A 21,644-nucleotide genomic window follows, 5' to 3' on the forward strand; every position below is an offset into this window, starting at 1 on the left:
CACTGCAATACTGATCCTTCCTGCATTTGAGGACCCAAAGCTTTTCCCCTCCCCAACCTGTTCTCCCAGCCCCCAAAGGAGATTCCCACAGGGCTCCCCCCTGCCTGTTTTACAGGTCAGTGGGCCAAGAGCACACCAAAAACTTTGCTCTTTTTATATTCTGTATTCACAGGCTGGGCAAGGCAGTCCTGTCATACCCATCTATCCTGATGCTTTTTTCCTATTCTGTAGGTGAAAACTTACTCACTTTACAACTGAACTGATTGTACATGTGATTAATATTGGAGGGATAGAATAATTCAATTTATCCAAAGTTATATAGGAAATATGAATGGCTGTACGTGGTTCAGCTTGATTTAAACAGTCAACTTGGAGGTCCAACTTGGCCTCAGGAGACGGCTCAGGTGATAAATTAGCAGTTTGTGAAGCACCTCAGCAGCATCTGGAGTTGAATGGCATAAAACTATAGGATACAATTGTAAACATATAAGTGATGAAGATAAGACTGATCTTAAAGGCAATACTGACTGCGGACAGCAATTGCCTTCCCGAGAGCTGAGAGGAGGAACTCGGGGACCTGCATAGCCTCTCCCGCAGGAGGTGATTCCAAAGACTCAGGATGGTTCCCCACCGAAACCAAAGCTGTGTCGCCGCGGTAGCACAAGGCTCACTCCCGGTATCCCAACCGCGGCGGCCGGGCCGGAGCCCGCCCAGAGCCGCCTTGAGGGACCCGCGGGAGCCAGCGGCTGCCCGGGCGGAGCGGCGCCGGGAAAGGGCCGGCAGCGGCGGAGGGGCTCGCCCGGGCTGCGCCTCGCACACCGCCGAGCCCGAGCCCGCCCCTGCCCGCCGGTGGTTCCCGTGCTCCCCACACACATTCCCGTGCCCGCTGTCGGTTCCCGTGCTCCCCACACACATCTCCCTGCCCGCTGTCGGTTCCCGTGCTCCCCACACACATCCCGCTGTCGGTTCCCGTGCTCCCCACACACATCCCCCTGCCCGCTGTCGATTCCCGTGCTCCTCACACACATTCCCATGCCCGCTGTCGGTTCCCGTGCTCCCCACACACATCCCCCTGCCCGCTGCCGGTTCCCGTGCTCCCCACACACATCCCCCTGCCCCCTGTCTGTTCCCGTGCTCCCCACACACATCCCGCTGCCGGCTGCCGGCTCCCGCGATCCCCACACAAATCCCCTCAGCCCGCCGGGCGTTCCCGGCACAGGGCGGTGCCGGCGCGCGCAGCCCCGCCCTCGGCGGCCCCGCCGCCGCGCACGCGCGCGCACCGCCCGGGAGCGCCGCGGCGCGGAGCGGCCTCCGCGCACGCGCGGCGCGGCCGAGGCCGGTCAGAGCCACCGAGTGGCGCCCGCCCGGCCCCGGCCTCGGCCCCGGCCCGGCCCGGCCCGCCCTGCGCGCAGCTCCCCGCGGGGCGGGGCCGCCTCCGAGGCCGCCCCAGCGCGGCCCCGCCGGGCCCGGCCGAGCCCACGGCATTTCCGGGGGAGGGCGCGCGGCGCGGGCTGGCGGGGAGCGGCGCGGCGCGAGCAGAGTTGACTATATATGGTCAAAGGCAGCGGAGAGCGGCGCGCGGCGCGGGCGCTTCCTGGTTCGCGCCGCGGGGCCGAGCGGGGCTGAGCGGCGGCAGCGGAGCCACAGAGCCCGGCCCGGCCGCGCCCGCCGCCCTTCCCTGCCCGAGCCTGCCGCCCTCACAAGCGGGCGAAGATGCCGTACGAGATCAGTAAGCTGGCGGGGGCGCCGGGGCGGCGCGGTGCCGGGCGGGGACGGGGAGCGGGAGCCCCGCGGGCGCGGAGCCTCGTGCGGCCCCGCGGATGGCGCGGAGCCGGCGGCGCCTCGCAGCCCGCTGACAGCAACAAGTGACGGCGGCTGCCGGCAGGGCAGGGCGTGTGCCCGCCGCGGGGATTAACCGCCTTCCTTGTATTTTGGTTTTTTTTTTTTTTTTTTAAATTTTTATTACTATTATTTTTTTATGCCCTTTCTTCTTTTATTTTTCCCATAGAAAAAGTGTTCGCCAGCCTTCCACAGGTTGAACGAGGCGTTTCCAAAATTATTGGAGGTGATCCTAAGGGCAACAATTTTCTCTACACCAATGGAAAATGTGTCGTCATCAGGAACATTGATGTAATGTATCTTGATTTATTTGGTTTTTCTAGTGTGAAGCTGTCGCTAAGTTTCATTTTGTCTCCCTGCCCCTCCTTTAACAGCCTGTGCTTCATTCAGTCTTGGCGATTTCAATCCAGGTCACAGCTCCGTGATCAGCAGCGGGGGAATGAGTAGAGTGCATGACTCAGGCATAAAACCACAGGCAGCGACTGTAAAAGCATGTAGAAAATCTCGGTAAAATGTGCAATTCTTTCCGTCTTCGCATAGGACTTGAGAGCTGAGAGACTGGTATATTCTGGTTGGCCCTGTTTATCTTCTTAGGTATCACTACTGTGAAGTTGAGTGCTGTGTTTGCCTAATAAATGAACTCTTCCCTCTTTGCTGTTTGGGGCCCTTTTCCTGTCAGGGAAGCATGTAAATACTTGCAAACGTGTATCTTTAAACACGTTATTCTTCAGCTTCTTTCCCCCCCCACCCAGCCCCAACTCCAGGAATCAAACCAGTTATGAATTGCTGGACTCCCATGACGAGCTGGGTGCAAGTTCTCAGCACTGCTCACAGGGAATTTTGCTCATCGATTAAATATTAGAATGCTCCAGTTAATGTTTTCAGTAGTGTGGAGGTTTGGTGTTGTGTTTTTTTTTTTTTCCTGTGATGCTAATTAGAGAAATGTTAAGAGAGTTATTTGAATGAATTCTTTTCAAAGATGGCATCCCTTTGAAAAGTATGGAGGAAGCATTGCATGTTTAGGCCACTGTCTTGCTACTGGTTTTTAAAAAATAAATTTTTTCAAAGTGATTGCTTGTTCTTTAGAAATCAAATTCTCCCCTAGGTTTACTTTCCTATTGCAGATTTGGCCTGCAGCAGGAAGGACTGCAGGGGGAGGGGCAGGACATACCTCTGGAATTTTTAGGTCTCCACAACAATGGATTTGTTTATGCCTGCTCCTGTAAATCACCTTTGTAAACTGAGCTGTTTCCCTGTTTCATCTCATCATCCCCACTAAACTCAGGCATTTCTTCATTGTCATGCCATAATAGATAAGTGCTTCTAATAACTTAATTCCTTGCAGATTTCTTGATTGCTATCAGTTTTAAATTCATCCACTTAAAACTAAAAGTAAGCTCGCACTCCGGTTTCAGTGTGTCGCTGTAATGTCTTTGTAATAGTGTTTTGCTCTCAGTATCAAGAAAAGTTCGAGTTTCTGAAACCAGAAGCCCCAGTTAAACCCTGTAATGGCACACAGTGTGATGAGGGAGGAGGGAAGAGCCACTCTGCTTACATTACAGTTTCTGACCAAGTCGTGAATGCCGACCTTCTCCCTTGTACTGTCATTAATGCTCTTCTGACCCTGTTTGGGAGGTTAAATCGGAAGAAAGCAATTTGCTTTACCTGAATCAGCTCACTGAGGATTAGCCCAGTCCAAATGGGAGCCCCAGCGTGAGCTGGGGGTGTGGGGGACACGGTGACCTGAGACCAGGCAAGGTGGGATTGTGGGAATTCACATTCAAACTGTTTAAACTCTGAAGGGAAGGTGAGAATGGAAGTCACGAATCCTTTGGGATTATGGTGCAGTTCATGCTGATAGGCAGATTTACCCAGCTGACAGGGGGAGTTTGCTACTGTTAATAATTGACAGGCAACTACAGAATATATTGTAGCAGTAATACAAAAACTGACCAACGCCTGTGCTATGGCTTTTGTGTGGAGAATGCTGCAGTTTGTAACCTGACTGGCAAGTGTGTCCACTCTTAGTTAAGATCTGTGCCTTCTTTGGGCCATGTAGAAGCCTCTCTAACAGCATGCACCAACAAAATAAAATGCTGGGTGGGGGTCTGTGTGTAGTCCCTCCATGAGCAGTTCTCCAGTGAAATGGTTGTGCTCTAATTAAGAAAAAGGGCGTCATCAAAATGCAGTGATCACCTTTCTCCTTAAGTCTAAAGCTATCTAGCATTAGCTAATCAGATGAATATAGCATTCAGAGTTAATGCTTGATCTGTGAGCATGATCTAGAGATTTCCTTAAAGAAGTAGTTCTGGAGCAGTGCTGGAAAAGCTCTGTGAGAAAGACTAATGATATTTTTAAGGTTTAATACTTCATTAATATTTTATCTTCATGAGTCTAACACTACTTTGAAGCTTGGAACTGAAACTGCTCACTTTCATATGTGGCTCTGGTTTCAGTGTTTGACATAAGCCACATAAGCTCGCTGCTGGTTTAATCTAGGTACTACATTTGTCCCAGCTCACACTATAATTTTCTCCTTAAATATAATTTTAGAAGTGGTTTCTGGGGGTTGGGCCAGATACAAAAAACATGCAAGTTAGAAAACTGGCTTTACAAGCAGAAATAATACTACTGAATAAATAATGTACAGTTTGACAACCCTAACTTACTATCTGGTTTCTGGAATCTATCTACTATATCTTAAATTTGGGTCTTTTTCTTTCATGTAACCCTTTAAGTTAGTCTCTCAGTTTAGTTTCCTAGGTTCTTGGAGATTCTTGCTGTAAAACAGCACCTACCATGCCATTAATAACACCATGCAGTGGGATTTGAGCTCCCTGACCGTGTAGGTGATGCAGATATAGAATAGGGAAAACATTGTCTTGTCTTGCTTAGATGAAATCCAGTTGGACACAAAATGAAGAGGGATGTGCATGCTGTAAGTGCAGATGGTTGTGACTTGAGTAGAGCTATAATGCACTCAAGCAATGCATAAAAGCAGGAATGAAAAAGAATTCCTTTTTGCATGAGCAAGCTGAATTCTGTCTCCTGAGATGTAACAGTACTGCAGCAGCAAGAACTCTTGTGAGCAGGAGGCTGCTTTCTAACACAGAGCGGGTGTTTTAGTTTTTCCTGATTGGATGGCTGAGTCATACCATAACATCAGGTGGTTTTCTGGTTCAATTGAATAAATCAGTATTAATTATAGCAGTCAAAATGGAGTTTTGTTTTGATCATATGAGTCAAGTTTCTGGAGCTGGAGCAAATGTGTTATATGGTAGAAAAATATTTCTAAAGAGTAGTGTATTACTATTGTAGCATATGTACACTGTAATTGAGAGGGGTGCAGAATGACTTTTTTATGCAACTAATTTGAAAGTTTTTTGCCTTGATGTCATTCTTTTTTTTGTATGTGGCCATTCTTGTATGGTACCTCTCTTGTATAATACTACTGATTTGCTGAGACGCACTTCATTTTATTGTCCTACCTGAGATATTATGTCTGAATATCTGAATATTATGTCTGAAAACATAATTTAGACTATAGAGATAAAATTATAATGGAGTGGCAGTGAATTTCTTCCAGGATTCCTGTACAACTCTTGATACCAGGTCTTCTGGCTTTAAGCAGATTGCAATTATCAAGAAAGCAAGCCTAGCACATCTCATTGGTTATTGAGTGATTTTGGGTACATGGTGATGATTAATAGCCACGTGTTGTGGTTGACTGCAGGCTTAAGTTTCATACTTGACTACAGTAGAATTTTAGATGTGTGCTGTGAAGCACAGCTCGTACTTAGTATTCTACTTGAGTAACTGCTTCATCCCTGGGCTAGCTCTAAAGAAAAAGAGCTTGATGCTTGGCCTGTTATTTTGGAGGGTGTTTTTCTATTGTTTAGCAGGTATTGGAGAAGAAAGCCTGAAGTGCTGGGACCCTTTCTTAAGAGGAAATCCTTTTTTATGTCAGTTGTTAGAAAGTAGTGTGTTGCTTCAGTGGTACAGCAGTGTTCTGCAATGTGTACTGCACTTCTCACTTTTAGACAGTTCCCCAATTTAAGCTAGAAGGCAGGGTTTGAGAGAAAGGAGTGCAGGGAAGAATTATGAATTTTATTGTTGAATTTCTAATTTTATTCCTTCAAAAATGAGGAAGTACTACTTTGTAACTTCTTTCTTTCCCCTTTAAAATAGAATCCTGCAATTGCTGACATCTACACTGAGCATGCCCACCAGGTTGTAGTTGCCAAGTATGCTCCTAGTGGATTCTACATAGCATCTGGAGGTATAGTATCCATGTGCATGTGCATAAGATGTGTGGACAGAGCTGTTAAAGTTACTGGCAAAACCGCAGTAACACTTCATGTGTGTGTGTGGAATATGCAGTCAATGGGATGTGCTTGGGTGGACTCAGGCACACGTTTTCTGTCCTTGTTCCTCTAACATCTTTCTCAGGCAGTGAGCCTAGTGATATTCCTGGTCTTTTTAAAATGTAGTATTTCAATAAAGAAAGAATCTGGAAATGAACCCTAAGTACTTAGTGTGATGAAGACTCGTGTAAATGCAACAGAGTGAAAAGTTATTTCTGAAATACAGTGCTATTGTTTGTGATGTTGATAAACTTTGATTCTTTCTAGGCAGGGGAGGGATTCTAAAACAGTGTGTGCTGCTTTCTTTTCCCTTCTTCCTGGCCAAACTTGGCAACATGTATGACTTTGTTACTTTTTAGCCTGAACTAAAATGGCTTTCCTTGGCAAGTTAGCAGGAAAAGAGGCTGAGTCCCAGTTTCCATGTAATGCATAGGAATCAATAGTCTGAGGACATGTAACATGAATTTTTAGTGTAAATTTCTGTGTTGTAGGAATTTTTGACTACCAAAGAACAAAACAAACCTTTTTTAATAGAAGCTTACATCAAATAATTGATATTTTTTTCAGGAGGACTGGTACACAGTGAAGAATATTGATAAATACAATACTGTAACTTGTATTACATACAAAGACTTGCAGCTAAAATATAGATTTTTTTTTTCAAAAATGCTTGCCATTTTCAATTAGAAATCCTTCAGAAACACATAATGTGCCCAAATATGTATATTTTCTAAGTAATATATCTGAAAATAAAACATTCTGAGCCCCTTAGAAAGGAGGCACAGATTCCTGCAAAGGTCTTAGTAGTTTCTCTTTCAGCAATTTCAAGGGAACTGTATTTTTAAGTGTAAAATGTCCTGTCCTTCTCAGTTTCTTTCATATCAGAAAGCTATATTAGAATAAGTATTTTTGGAGTACTGGGGAACCTTTAAGAACACTGATAGCAGAGCTTTTTTTTTTCCTTTTTCTCACATTCTTGTCTGAAAGGGATCACAGCCAGGATTTTCTTGGCTCAGTCTTGTGTGTGGACCATGTGTCAAATTGAATACCCACTTAAAATCTAGTTTGCATTCTGTATTGTACAAACTTGATGCTCTAGGTTTGTGCAGCACTTAATACTCAGAATAACTATCTAATTTTTTCTTGTAGTCTTTTAGATTTCCAGTCCTTTGTAAAAGAACAATAATAGGTACTGTGCTAGGGAAGTGTTTGGTTGATTTTTATCATACCCACATGAAAGAGTTTAGGTTGCAGCATTTCCCTTAAAAAGTGTCTTCTGTGTCATTTATAAATAGTTTTGTGGTAGTGCTGAGCATGGGGTCTGAAGATAGATGAGCAGGCTGTTTAAGCTGTTTCTAAGTATAACATGTAAGATTCATTTCTCTGTCTATAAATCTGCATTAGCCATGCAGCCTGCATTAATACTTCATGTGCTTCATGAGACAGGCCTTTGGCATTATGCTTTTGGCTTTTATGGTAATTCCTCTTATTGCAGTCGTAGCAGATGTAGTAATGGGAGATACTGCAGAGTTAAAGCTTGGTGTCTTATCTGTTAATAGATGGAGAAAACAATTAAATTGTAAAATCCACATTAAAATTCTGCTTCAATAACAAATTCTCTCTGTAAAGTTCTGAATCTGTCATTTTAGCAGAAGTGAAGATCAGTCTATGACCAGGTCCCAAAGATGCAGGGTGGCTGTATGTTTAAATTGAATTGTAAAGATGCACCAGTAAATGGTGAACAGAATTTAAGCATTCTGCTGAGGTGAAAGATGCATATTTTAGCACGTGGTTTATTCTAAAACAGTGGCTTTTTTGAAGGGTACAATACACACAGACTTTGCTGTGTTGGTTTCATTAGAGATGTGTAAATTTGTCTGTGTATAGAACACTTCCTCCGGTTACAATCCTGACAATCCTGCACCACAGTAATTGCTCTGAATAGCTCTTGGGTTTTACAATACTCAGTGGAAACAGTGACCCAGGGAGCTTTCATTATCTTAAGTCTTAAATTGTTAACTGCTTGTGCCATGTGTGCTGCTTTTGACATTACTGCTCCTGAATGTTCTGTTGCATTCCCGTCTAGTATTCCAGATAGTGCAGGCATCCACACCATTAAGTGTGTACATGCTTTTGTATAGAAAAAGTACACTGGTGTGCATGAATTGAGTTCTGTGGGCAGAAATCTCTTTGTACATTACATATGCCTGGTATTTGTATGCAAAACAGGTCTCCTTTGAAGGTATAAATCATAGTGCATCAGCCACTGTCCACTGGACTGCTCCCTTGTAGGTGTAGAGTGGCTTACTTCCCAGTGAAGGGCCAGTGAGCTGTCTTGTAGCTGCTGGGCAGGTGGGCTGGGCTGGCTTGTTCTTTCTGTAAGAGATACTTAACACATACCAGCTGATAACATTGATGTTCCTACTCTCTTAATGTCCAGTTTTTTCACATGTCTGCAAATGCTTTCTCTGCCTGTTCTATTTGGTGCTGTATGTCTTGAATCGTAATATTAGGTTAAAAAGCTTATTTGTTGAAAGTGGTATAGGCTTCAGCGTTTCTAAATAAAGAGATTTGTAGTAGTTGTAATAGGGTAAGGTAGTAGGTCCCTAGTACAAGTCTTCAGTGTAGCTGAAAATCTGTACTCTGGCAGATTGATGAGTCATGTGACTGAGTCATGCTGGAACAATAGTTATATTCTGTTTTGTTATGGCAGATGTCTCTGGAAAGCTGAGAATCTGGGATACTACACAGAAGGAACACCTACTGAAGTATGAGTATCAGCCGTTTGCAGGAAAAATAAAGGACCTTGCATGGACTGAAGACAGCAAGAGAATTGCTGTGGTTGGAGAAGGAAGGGAAAAGTGAGTAATCCTTTTGTGTTGGTATGTGTGTTTATACATACATACATACATGCATTTACTGTAAACCTCTGCATCCTAACAAGCATGTTCCTTGCAGAAAGCTTTTAATTCTTCAATGGAATGAATTCATTGTTTTTTCCCTGTCTTGACTTCAAGTTGTGCTGTTCTGCAGCAATATTTTCTATGTAGTGTTTGACAGCTTTAAATAAGTTGGAAAATACAGTTCTGTTACAATTGATTTGTTTAAAAATTGTATGGGACTTATTTCTTAGAGGTAGGTGGGTATTGCATTCAAGGATAGCTGTTTGGTGGATTTTTTTCATCCAATTCTGATAGGGTAGGAATGGGAAAACAAGATTTTTTTTCCCTTCTTCCTTCACTTATTGGACTCATGGTCTTAGTCAGTTGATTTAATAAGAGTTTAAAAAAAAAAGTGTCTGAATTTTCTCCTGTGGTAATGTGTCTATATTTTTAGGTCTTATTATGGTAGTTTAATGAAAGGACAACAAGCAGTTGTCCTTTACCTGACGAAATGAGATGCTGATGTAGGTTTGTGTCCTCCATTTGGTGTTCAAAGACTGTCAGAACTTTTAAAGCAGAGTACAGACCAGGTAATCTTATGCCTAAAGGGCTGAAAAGCATCGTGTGATGCTGTTCCCTAGTCCCCTGCACCATTTTTTAATCCCTGTCATGTACTGTGTCCTTGAAAGAGACTCTTTGTCCTCCGTTGCTCCCTCTGCCTCATCTCCCCCTGGGCAGATACAATGTGAGTTTGCTCTCCTTAAAAACATGGCCAGCTTCCTCTTAGCTGAATGCACTTTCAGTCTAGAATATTGTTGAAGGGATTCTGAAGAAGTCCTTTCAAATAGCAATGCTCTGGCAGTTTAGTGCCTCTGTATTGATTATACCGGGGTTTTTTAAAAGTGATTTAGAGCAAGAACTGTCAAAAAAACTTTAACAACTTCTTCCTTAAACCTTTAAGTAATAATATTTGTAAATTATTAGATGGTACCCAATCTAGGCTAAATAGTCGGGTAACTGTGATCCAGTGTCATTGTTATCCTAGCTTTCTGCAGTCTGTGTTGTGGCTAGGCAGATGGAGTAATTTACTGCTTTCTTTTATAAACCAGCAGTCATAGTGAGGAATGTACATTGGATCTCTGAATTTTAGAAGCTTTATATGCAAAACCTGGTTGTCCCCTTCAGCAAACGTCTCCTATCAAAGATTAAAATCTCTCACCAGAAAGATCTCAAATAGCCTTCAGGGAACTATGATGCACTTGAATGAGATTAATAAGATGACCTAATTTCTTTTCTTTGAGTGCACTCAAATCTGCAGTTTGCAGATGTTCAAGGAGTTAATCTACGTGTAACTTCTATGAATTGTACTTATTGTGTGCTTTTCTAACTAGATTTGGAGCAGTGTTCCTGTGGGATAGTGGCTCTTCTGTTGGGGAGATTACTGGGCACAATAAAGTGATCAACAGCGTGGACATGAAACAAACGAGACCATATCGGCTGGCAACGGGCAGCGATGACAACTGTGCTGCCTTCTTTGAGGGACCGCCCTTCAAGTTCAAGTTTACACTAAGCGTGAGTTGAAGTTTAGATGTGGCTCTGTTAAACTGTGCAGTTTCCACCAAGCTTGCAGGTCTTACCACAAGTAGCTGTTAGAAGTTCTCAGTTCTCCCCTTTGAAGCATAGCTGGTGTCAAGTGGCTTTCTTAAAACCATGTGTAACTAAATGTTCGTCTCAGGCCAAGAAAACCAAAATAAATGGTTGGTTAAAAAGAGAACCTGAAACAGTTTTTCCAATATTCTTTTTTCATTGTCACTAAGCTATGAAAGGGATGAAGTAGGCTGTTTTGTTGGCTCAGTTGCTTTCAGAGCTCTGTTTCCCCATGCAGATGTGTGTAGAATTTCTTGAAGCTTTCCAAGGTGTATAATTCAAGAAATGTGGTGATTCTTAATGTAATTTTCCAATCTGATAAAGAGTGCTCAAATCTGAAATTCCAGGGCCACTTAGAAAGGGTGAGTGTAGATGTTTGAAACCGTAACTTAACCTATATTTCATAAATAGGTACGTAACTTGTGTGGTCAGTTTTCTGTTTCTATGTTCCTTTTAACTTTGTTTCTTATTCTACTTGTTACAATCTCTTAGATGAAACAAAGGCTGGAACTACTGCAGTGAAGGTATTCATTGTTGCTTAAGGCCAAATAAAAAGGCACAAGCTTCTGCAGCTTTGATGGCAGATCTCTTGCCTCAAAAAAACTACTGTAAAGATACTGGATGTTACTGCAGTAGTAGATTCAAAATGTTTAGTTTGTATTTTAGCTTTAAAAGCAGTGTAGTAGGCCTTTTATTTCCTTACACATGAGCCTTGGGACTAGTCTTCATATGCTGACTTTAGTAAGGACTCCATTCCAATTCTAGAAAAGGAATTGTTTTGAGCTCTACGATCCAATGAAATGATGTAGTTGCCTAATATATTTCTGAACTTAAGCTGATACTTGCATTTTGCTAAGCTGGTTCTTTTAGAACTCTGAAGTCCAAATTGCTTACCAGTGCTGCTTAGACTGGTATGTGATGCAGTCTTCCTTTTAAAGTGATATTTGGGTTGATATATGGGATTCTGGTATGGGCTGTTATATGGTTTAAATTAGAGCCTGCAGTATCATCGAGGACAAAAGTATAGTTGGTGAAAGTAGGTTAGAACCTGCCTTCCATACTACTAAAAATAGTCTTCCAAATCTCTCTGCATGGGAGCTTTGGCCTCATTGTGGTGCTTCCCTATTTAACCTGTGTTTTTTAGTTTGCATGGTTTGAATAGTCTCCTACTTGTAAGTAGTCTATTTGGGGAGCACACATCAGTCTTGCCTCATTACTTCACAAAACTACCACTAATGTAGTCTCCCAGGAATGGAATTTTAGTAAAATAGTAACTTATTCCTCATGTCTGTGCATTTTTTTCTTTTGCAATAAAAAGGATAAAATAATCTTGTGTGTATAAAACTCGCTGTGCAATGAAGCGAGAGTTGAAATCTGGGGAATGTTGCAGAAGTCAGTCACCACTGGGGAAGAATCTCGTGTGTAGGCTGCATCTGACTTTTTTTACTACTTATCCCTGAAACTGGGTAGTCATTCTTCTGGTATGTGCTGAGTTGTTTCAGCTGCATCAGTAATGATGTCACAGTGTCTTCCCTGGACTGTTCTTGGCCCCATGATTCTCTTCAGATAGAGGCTAAACTTGGCTCATAGCAATTCTCTACAGCAAGCATATCCTACACAGCTAATTTATGGTTCATATGTAAAAGAACTTCATTGTTACTAGATTGTCTTCTATGTAAAATGGTCTGTTCATTTTTTGTTTCCTGATTTTTACTTTTTTTTTGTCTACAGGACCATACACGGTTTGTGAACTGTGTGAGGTTTTCTCCTGATGGGAACAGATTTGCTACAGCTAGTGCAGATGGGCAGGTAAAAAACACAAGTAACTTTTTTAATACTGATTTTAGCATGAGAAGATTTTCTTGTGCGTTTTGGGAATAGGATTAGTATCATAAAATCCATGTTGCTTCTTTTTTATGCCACAAGTTTAAACTTTTACTTATCCTCCTGTAAATCTGTAATAACTGATGGGTGGTAGGTAACCAGACTATTCTTACTCAGTTTCTTTCCCCATTCCATCTTCCTAGCATCCTCTTACAGGTTATTTTGACAGGAACATATTTGACTTCTGGAATATGTATGTTATGATCCTGAGAGGTCTAGCTGAAATAGTGAATTCAAAGATAGCAATCCAGCTTCATATGTACTCCTTACTGATAAGGGCAGGTGAACAATGACTCTTTTACCATAGGTAGCTTGTCCTTCTCAGGGGGTAGACTCCCATGACAGCAGTGCTAAGCAGCTGCCATCACAGTAGGAGTCAAAACTGTAACATTTACCAGAATTTCAAATGTCTGGATCCAAAGTACAGGGGACTTGCTGTGATTATTTGCAATTTTCGTTTCCATAATTTACTCTTAATTATTCAGTGCAGCATAGCTTGTGCCTCTCGTTAAAAAGGACCCTAGTGTATCAAAATGTCAGATACTATCTTGGGGTTTTTTTCTATTACTGCTTTTCCCTTTAAGTTGTATGTGTTTGTGCTCTTTTAAGATTTTTGTCTATGATGGGAAGACCGGAGAGAAAGTGTGTGCTCTTGGTGGAGGCAAAGCACATGATGGAGGTATTTATGCTGTAAGTATCACTTCATTTGTGCAGATGATCCATAGTGTTTCATTACCCAGTTAATGAACTGCAAAGACTTGGATTAAGAAATGCATTTACTGTCTTGTGGTGACATTTGTTTTTACAGATTAGTTGGAGCCCTGACAGTAGTCAGTTGCTTTCTGCTTCTGGAGATAAAACTGCTAAAATCTGGGATGTTGGTGCTAATTCTATTGTAAATACTTTTAACATGGGATCAAACGTGTTGGATCAGCAGCTGGGTTGCTTGTGGCAGAAAGACCATTTACTGACTATCTCCCTGTCTGGCTATATCAATTATTTGGACAAGAACAATCCAAATAAGCCCTTGCGTGTCATAAAGGTAGGTTAAAGTTCTGTTACTGCATGAGTTTCTACAGTAAATGACTCAGTGACTGAAGTTGTAAAGATGGAATAGTAGCTATTGAAAAATAGCTTTGTTAAATTAGCATTGCCAAATGAGCTGTATGTGACTGTTCCTTGAATTAAGAAGTTACTCTTTACATGGGTGAGACTGTGCTTTGTGCAGATACGCAGACTGTGATTATTTCATTTTAATTAATGTTCTTGACTTATCTTTTGTTGCAGCTTTTAAGCATTTTTGAGATGAGAAAAGAAATACAGCATAGATTGAGATATCTCTGGTAGTTTTCTTTCTCCCAGAACTAGTGTATTGTGGACAAGGTGATTAGGGTTACCGTGCAATTGAACTTTAATTTTAGGATTTAAAGAGTTCACTGACACTAGACTCTCATGGGAGCTTACATTTTTACATGAACTAGAAACAATGTCCCAGATTTTTGCCATCACTGCTGTAATTCTGGAAGTTGGTGTGGGTACATGACCATATTTAGTCCTCTTCCCTGAATCACAAAGTGCCTAAAAAGCAGTGATGAAAAGGCTACAAAAGTATTTTGGCTCATCAGGCTAATAAGGGCATCCATGGCCCTTATTGTTTCTCATCAAGGACATAGCAATAGCAGTTCTATAACAGTTAAATAATAGTGGTTGTTATACTGGGTGACTTTTAATGCTTGTGAATGGCATGTTATTTCCTGAATAACCTACATTCTTCTCAAATAGGTGTATGTATATGTTAAAAATTGCTCATCAGTAATTATTTATGTCCCATTCACAGGGTCACAGTAAATCAATTCAGTGTCTTACGGTGCACAAAAATGGTGGAAAGTCCTATATTTACTCTGGAAGTAATGATGGTCATATTAATATCCTTTGAATGGTACTTGTTCTAGTCTTCTAGTCTGATATGAGAGCTCATTAGGAGAGGTGAAATAAAAAGCTTTGCCAAAGACAAAGTTTATTGGACACAAGTGAATATTTTGTCTAAAATTTATTTTGCTTTCCCCTAATGCCTGTTTTAATAGCTGCCTTTTCACTTTCCTGCTAAATATAAGCCAACTCTTAATTTTCAGTTGTTGCTTCTCCATGATAGGTAGCTTGATAGTATGGAGAAGCAAATAAATTTATAAATTAGCCTCTTGTAACATCAAGAAAGGGCAATACATATTTTCCACTTATGACAAAATATGTAGAAAGTTATATTTCCAGCATTCTGAAGCTTGTTGTTACAGCTACAGTCCTTTTTCCTGGCTTTAAAGTAGTGTCGTGGTGGGATAAACTCTTACAAATATAGGTCCTGTTTCTTTTCAGACCTGTAACACAGTTTGAGTAGTTCACATGATGTTACCATATGACATGAGAGAAAGCCAGTGTTACTAGGGCTTCTATCTAAAATTCTTTAGAAAGTATTTCCTAGTCTCAGACTTAATGCTAATTACTCCAGTATTTGCTACCGTTTGTGGGAGGTCACTTAATTCACTACAGAACATCACAGTTTCACTTAATAAATATTGTAAGGTTACCCATGGAGCCTGTAGAGTCTCCATCCCTGGAGATACTCAAAACCTTACAGAACCCTGCAGCCTGTTGTAGCTGACACCAATTTGAGCAGCAGGCTGGACTTAATCTCAAGAGGTCCCTTCTAATCTTAGCTGTTCTCTCAATTATGTAACTTTTTATGGTGTGGAATCTGACTGTACCAGTATCTTCAAATGTTCCTTAATTCTACTATGCACATTATTGGGATTCTGAAACTGGAGAGAATGATGGCTTTTCTGGGAAAGGCCACACAAATCAGGTTTCTAGAATGGCAGTGGATGAAATGGACCAGCTGGTCACCTGCAGTATGGATGACACTGTGCGCTACACCAACCTTAGCAAGAGAGATTACAGGTTAGTTAAAATGTGGCCTTTTATTGCAGTGTAATTGTTTTACAGCAAGAGTGTTGTTGATTTTATATGGTAAATAAAAATGCTGCAGTTTATTTAGGTTTTATGTTACTGTGGAAACTGTAGAAATTATTACTGTACCAACCCTGTGCTTTTTTTCTGACAATGAGAAATGCATCCCAGGCTTTTCAATTTGTTTTATCCCTTCCATGGGTTAGATTAGATGAGAGAGACTGTCTTGTATTGGGTGACTTAGGGGCTTTGGAAGGGTATCTGCTTTGTCATTCATAAATACTCAGGGACAGTGGAGATAAACGTGGTTAGGAGGAGTGGGACACTGTTTCTTCACAGAAACCAGAATTTAAAGAATCCTGTTAAGATAATCTAGTTAGTTTAAAAATTAAACTGTAGTATAGTAACATTGATTTCAAAGGTGTACTACCTGATCAAGATAGTAAAGTTTTAAACACAAAACAATAGCAGACTTTGCCAGTTAGTAGATAAGAAAATTAAGTTATGCATGTTCTTGATGATTAGTGGGTGATTATTCCATATCTACCATTATTTTAAATTGCCCATTCAAATAATTTCTTCCTGTTTTGTCCTTCCTGCTTCTTCACCTTGGCACATCCCCATCCAGTGGCCAGGATGCTGTGAAAATGGATGTTCAGCCAAAATGTTTAGCTGTGGGTCCTGGTGGTTATACTGTAGTTTTATGCATTGGACAAGTAAGTAATAACATGTGGATTATCAACTATTGCTATGTTAATAATGCCATGTATGGTAACACTTAACTTAGTGTGTCCTTACCTTGCACAGCTGCAGAATTTCCTAATAAGGCCTATAGGGAACATAACTCAGCAGGATACTTGATAACCCTTGTCTTTTTGCATCCTGTACCAATTTCACATTTAAATTTCAGAAAGTCCCTTGTGTGGATGCATCAGTATTTGTTATCAATACAGCTTTGTGCTGGAAGGCTAAACCTCAGAATCGCACTCTTGCCAGATCTGTTCAGTGACAATTTTGGCAAAAGGATGTTTTTCTCATGTGTTTTATTTTTTTTTCAATTAATCCAACTAACCAATTAACTAGTGCTGTTGTACAGCATAAGCAGCTCTAGCTCACTTTTTGCTAGTGAGATCACAGAAAACTGGAGACATTGCACTAAGGCTGTCTTTGTCAAAACATTATTAACTTTTAATGATTTATGCTTTCTGCATGGGGGCTGGTTTTGTTTGGAATATTTGATAGTGTTGTCCAAACCTGTTTTCATGTGAGATAATCTCAGTTAACCATAGCATGGAACCGGATAGGAAAGCCTTTAAAGTTTAACACTGTAGCAATAACTTGCTACAATTTGGTCCTGCCTCCTTTAACAATTAACCAGGAAGGGAGTAAGCACTGCTAAAAATACTGGTTTCTCCATGTTTATTTCATGTTCAAACCAACTGAAGCATAGCTGAAGGCAATGTAGAATGCACTGTAGTTTAGAACACAAGAATACTGCAGTACAGCAGATTTGTTAGTCATCACATGTAGGCATTTCTTCAATTTATTTTTTTTAAAGAATGAAACGGTTCCCTTAAGATAAGAATACAGTAAACATCTAAGTAACTAAAGGGAATTTATATTTATTATTAAAGTAATAGTTTTATATTAGGTACTTTGAAGAGGGGTCTTAGTTTCTGGTTTTCTGCTTACAGATTGTCTTGATGAAAGATAAGAAAAAATGTTTTGCAATTGATGACCTTGGGTATGAGCCAGAAGCTGTAGCCATTCACCCGACAGGAAGTACAGCAGCAGTGGGAGGAGCGGTAAGGTTGCACTTCCTAAAACTGTACTACTTTGAACACTGGAGCAATAACAGAAGCATTTAATAATAGTAGGTGTGTTGTGTTGAGAAATGGCAGGTGACAATTTGTAACAGTATCAGTACTGTTGAAGCATGTGTATTTGGTGTTCCTGGGCTTTAATTCCCTAGGTTCTGCCACAACTGTGCCCTAAAGTCTATTTTGCTTATTTTTTAATTGAATCTCTTTTTTTTTTCCTGTATTTGCTGTTTTGAAATTGCCAAATTGTTTTTATGCAGTGTGTTCTTGAAGCTGGGAGATTATAGAAAATGGGTTTTTTCCACACTTGGTGGATTGTAGCCAGCGTGAATGACTGGTTATCTAAACCTTTCCTTAACATAAGCACTACCAGACAGAATTAATGCAAAAAGTTTCAGGAACTCCTCTTTCTATTGCAAAATAATTTTTCTACCTTTTCTCCTTCTTTGCTATTAATTTGCAGGATGGGAATGTCCATTTGTATTCAATCCAAGGAACCTCTTTGAAAAGTGATGATAAGACTTTGGAAGCTAAAGGTCCTGTTACTGACCTGGCATATTCTCACGATGGTGCCTTTCTTGCAGTCTGTGATGCAAACAAAGTTGTCACTGTCTTTAGTGTTGCTGATGGCTACGCGGTAAGAACAACTGTTGTAATGAGAGTTGTCTTTGTTTAAAAACAAATAGACTGACAGCTCGTGTCTAAATCTGTTGTACTGAAAAATGTTGTAGCTGCTGAGGCTTAATTGTAAATCATTGTTGTAAATTTGATGTTTCTGTAACTGTTTACCTGCTATTTTGGGCTAGTACTGGTATTTACAGCAGCCTATGTGAACCCTCTGCAGACCATAAGAATAGCTGAGGAAATGTGTAGCATGGGTTGGCTGCTGGGAGAGCACTGAAACCCATCTAGTACCAAATGCATAGTTAAAATAGGGAAGGAGCTGGATTTTCACAGACTGCCATAGATAAATACAAAAAATTCCTTTGGATCTGCTGAAACACTAGTTTGTTAGTTTGGGATTTTTAAAGGAAGTAACAAAATACGTGCCAGGTCTGTTAGAGAATTTGTGTGCATTTTTGTAAAATGGACAAGAACGTAGGCTCAGTTTGGTAAGAGTCACGGAATACAATAAAATTCAATTACATAAAGCAGATTTGGCAATAAAAATCTGCTGGCTCTGTCACACAGTTCCATGGTAAGGACTAAGCTATGAAAGGGATATGCTGGGACAGGAAATCTTGCTTTATCTGCCAATCTACTGTCTTTTAACTAAAAACAAAAAAATGGGCGATTTCCACTTTTCAGTCAACGCATATCAGCCTGTAAACTCCTTAAACTTTGACTAAAACAACAGTGAAGTAAAAATGCAGGATGGCATTCCACAAAAAACATTTCATTTTGCAAGTAAAAATTGAAATAATTTTGGCTTGTGAAATATCTGTGGGATTGTTTTAGAAACCTCTAAATTGCATGTGCCCTTAACATAACAAGCTTTCATAAAAAAATGTCTTAGTGTTTTTGTTTTTTTTTTTTTTTACAAAGGGAGTTTGTATTTTATTGGCCTACTAAGTATTTAAATAAATCACATAAAATGAAGCCACCATGTGGTTTACTTAGTGCATCCATCTGCATCTGAGATGTACACTGTCTGGAGCCTTGTGGTAGCTTGTTCTGATGCTGCACATTGAAAGCTAATGATTTCCTCAGGCAGCTTTAACTATTGGAATAATCCTTGTCACTCTAATTTTCAAATAGGAGCATAATGTCTTTTACGGACACCATGCAAAAGTTGTTTGCATTGCATGGTCACCAGACAATGAACACTTTGCTTCTGGAGGCATGGACATGATGGTGTATGTTTGGACTGTGAGTGATCCAGAGACCAGAGTCAAGATACCAGGTATGTTTTCTTCAGCATACTGCTTTTGAAAGTTGTTAGTAGTTCTTGGGATCCAGCACTGTTTTGTAGACTAATGGTAAGCAGGGTTTGAATGATCCCAAAGTAATTTAGCCTTTATGTTAATCTCTATCTAGCCACATCAGCTGGCATTCTTCTGTTACTTTTGTAGTTACTTTAAAAATCCAGTACTAGTATTTATTGCAGCTAAAAATCATATTTGAAATGTGCTGAAGTTAGCTTGTCAACCCAGCCTTCCTAACTCTTTTCTGTTACTTTGCACTGCAATACAGATGCTCACAGACTACACCATGTCAGCGGCTTGGCGTGGTTGGATGAACATACTCTGGTAACAACATCCCACGATGCTTCTGTTAAAGAGTGGTCTATCTCCTACAATTGAAATAAGCCCCCTCTTTGGAAGGACCTAATCAGGGACTAGAACTACTGCAGTGGAACATAGCATTTCTTTTAAAAAATCTGTATTGGCCTCTGGGTCTGCTGTCATATCCTCATATCTTTACAGGGTGTTCATATCTGTAATTAAATGTACTTTGAAAGCTTTAGCGAATAACAGTTTGCACATGAAAAGCACTTAAATTATGTCTGGAGCTTAACCTTTGTGCTGAACATTCCAGAGGCAACAGCCAAACCAAGTTGGTGTGCAAGGTTCAGGCGTGAAACATTCAAACTCAATCAGTTCTTTTCTAACCAAGAAACATAAGACTGTACAGCATGAGAGTAATACTTCTCATTTTTTCTAATTACAGAACATTTCTGTACTAACAGTCATAGTAAGAGTATTAGTTGTGGTCTGAAACCAATCAAGCTGTGTGCAGCTACTGTATATTGCTTTGCTTCTCTATACTGCACCAAACTGTTGCCTCAGATTTTCTCCTCCAGATAAGAAGATGGGGTACATACATAATAAACTTTTTATGTATTTCATGTCAAATCTTTGTGGTTTATTTTAAGGTGGAAGTGTGGGATTTTAATGTACTTACTGTTGTGGGTATAATGTTTACAAATAATCATTGTGGCAACTTGTTGCTTCAGAAACACAATTGTTACTTCCATGAATTAAGACTGTCTCATCATTTCAGTGTCAGAGAAAAGAAATCATTCTGTTTTAAAGATTAAAGATATTTTCTGTTTGAAGGAGAAGCATGTTATTGTTTAAAAAATGCAGTACTTCTACCACCTTTTGGAAAATACAGGAATTAAACAAAGTGAAGTGTTGTTATGACTTACAGTGATTTTTGAGAAGATGGTGTTTGCTCAGTGAGTTTTATGCCTTTGCATGTGCAGAACAGTTGCATGAAAGCGTTACCTCATGCGAAGAGATCCTGATGTTGTGTTTAGTTCCCTTCTCGCACTCCACAATAGGTTTAAGTGATTTGAAGCTAGCAGTCAAACAAGGGTGGAGGAGGACACTCTGATGCAAAGTAGTAGGAAGATTTGTTACCATCTCTGATGGCCAAAAAGAGTTGTTGCTGTCTAGAACCTTGGAAGACTTAAAAAATTTTCTCTGCTAAGTCTCTACCACCACCACCACCACCTTTCCAGTTGTCTTTGGATTTTATTAAGCTTTCCTTTCTGTGTGGACTCGCGTGTTTTTTTACCAATCATATTTCTAATGACACTAATTATACAGCAAATAAAATGCTTTTGCTGCTTCTCATACTGTGGCCTATTGCTCAATTGCTGAAAAAAGAAAAGCATATAAAAATGAAATGTTGGTGAAACATCTTTTGAAAAGGAAAAAAAAAGTGTTAATTTCTTTTTAGGAGTGGTGATGAGAATGTCTCCTAGCCTGCAACCTTAACAGCTGCAGTGGAACAATTGACTTTTTTTTTTTTTTTTAAGAAGTGGGATATTTTGCACCTTGGTCTCTTTGTGTTTACTGTGTCTCTCTTTTAGCAGTTTTGCATGTTATTCTTACTAACAATGCAAGGACAAGAGAAGTTTTGGAAAAGGGTGTGTTTGATATTTGGTTTAAGATCCAAATAAGCATGGTTTTCTCAGTGTTTGGCCCCTAAATCTTGTTCTGCTCTTGTATAGGGACTGGCACAGCAAGCAATTGATCTGTTGTTCCTGAGTGATCTGGAGGAGTTGCTATTGAATCTGCTCAGTGGCTTCCTGTGGTAGTTGAATCCCTGTCATTCAAGTAACTGTAAGGGGGAAGGGAGGAGGAGATAAGCGGTTATCAGAGCTTGTGCACTATGCCTGAAAGGTGATGTGCAGGAGCTAGGAGCTATTTTTTGATTCCTCGAAGCCCTTGCAGTACTGCTCCTGTGGAATGCCTGTTAGCTGGAAACCCTGCATTGAGTTGTGTGTTTGGATGGCA

General features: G+C 40.6%; 1 protein-coding gene across 1 annotated transcript; it reads left to right on the forward strand.

Annotated features, from left to right (window-relative positions):
- Positions 1-1,565: 1,565 nt before the first annotated feature.
- Positions 1,566-20,252, forward strand: WDR1 (WD repeat domain 1). Its single transcript, XM_064418644.1, has 15 exons — positions 1,566-1,729; positions 2,009-2,130; positions 6,028-6,118; positions 8,917-9,064; positions 10,477-10,657; positions 12,464-12,541; positions 13,226-13,306; positions 13,425-13,658; positions 14,454-14,541; positions 15,412-15,568; positions 16,206-16,293; positions 17,272-17,382; positions 17,861-18,034; positions 19,156-19,300; positions 19,591-20,252. Exons 1-15 carry the CDS (start codon positions 1,714-1,716, stop codon positions 19,698-19,700), a joined length of 1,824 nt encoding a protein of 607 aa, XP_064274714.1. The 5' UTR covers positions 1,566-1,713; the 3' UTR covers positions 19,701-20,252.
- The last annotated feature ends 1,392 nt before the right edge of the window (positions 20,253-21,644 follow it).

The sequence above is a fragment of the Passer domesticus genome, chromosome 4, assembly GCF_036417665.1.
Source record: "Passer domesticus isolate bPasDom1 chromosome 4, bPasDom1.hap1, whole genome shotgun sequence".
Taxonomy (NCBI): domain Eukaryota; kingdom Metazoa; phylum Chordata; class Aves; order Passeriformes; family Passeridae; genus Passer; species Passer domesticus.

Bases quoted from the DNA above. Each gene is read 5' to 3' on its own strand.
- WDR1 (XM_064418644.1), top strand. The intron at 12,542-13,225 runs GTAAAAAACACA...TGCTCTTTTAAG, and splicing joins CAGCTAGTGCAGATGGGCAG to ATTTTTGTCTATGATGGGAA. The intron at 19,301-19,590 runs GTATGTTTTCTT...ACTGCAATACAG, and splicing joins GACCAGAGTCAAGATACCAG to ATGCTCACAGACTACACCAT.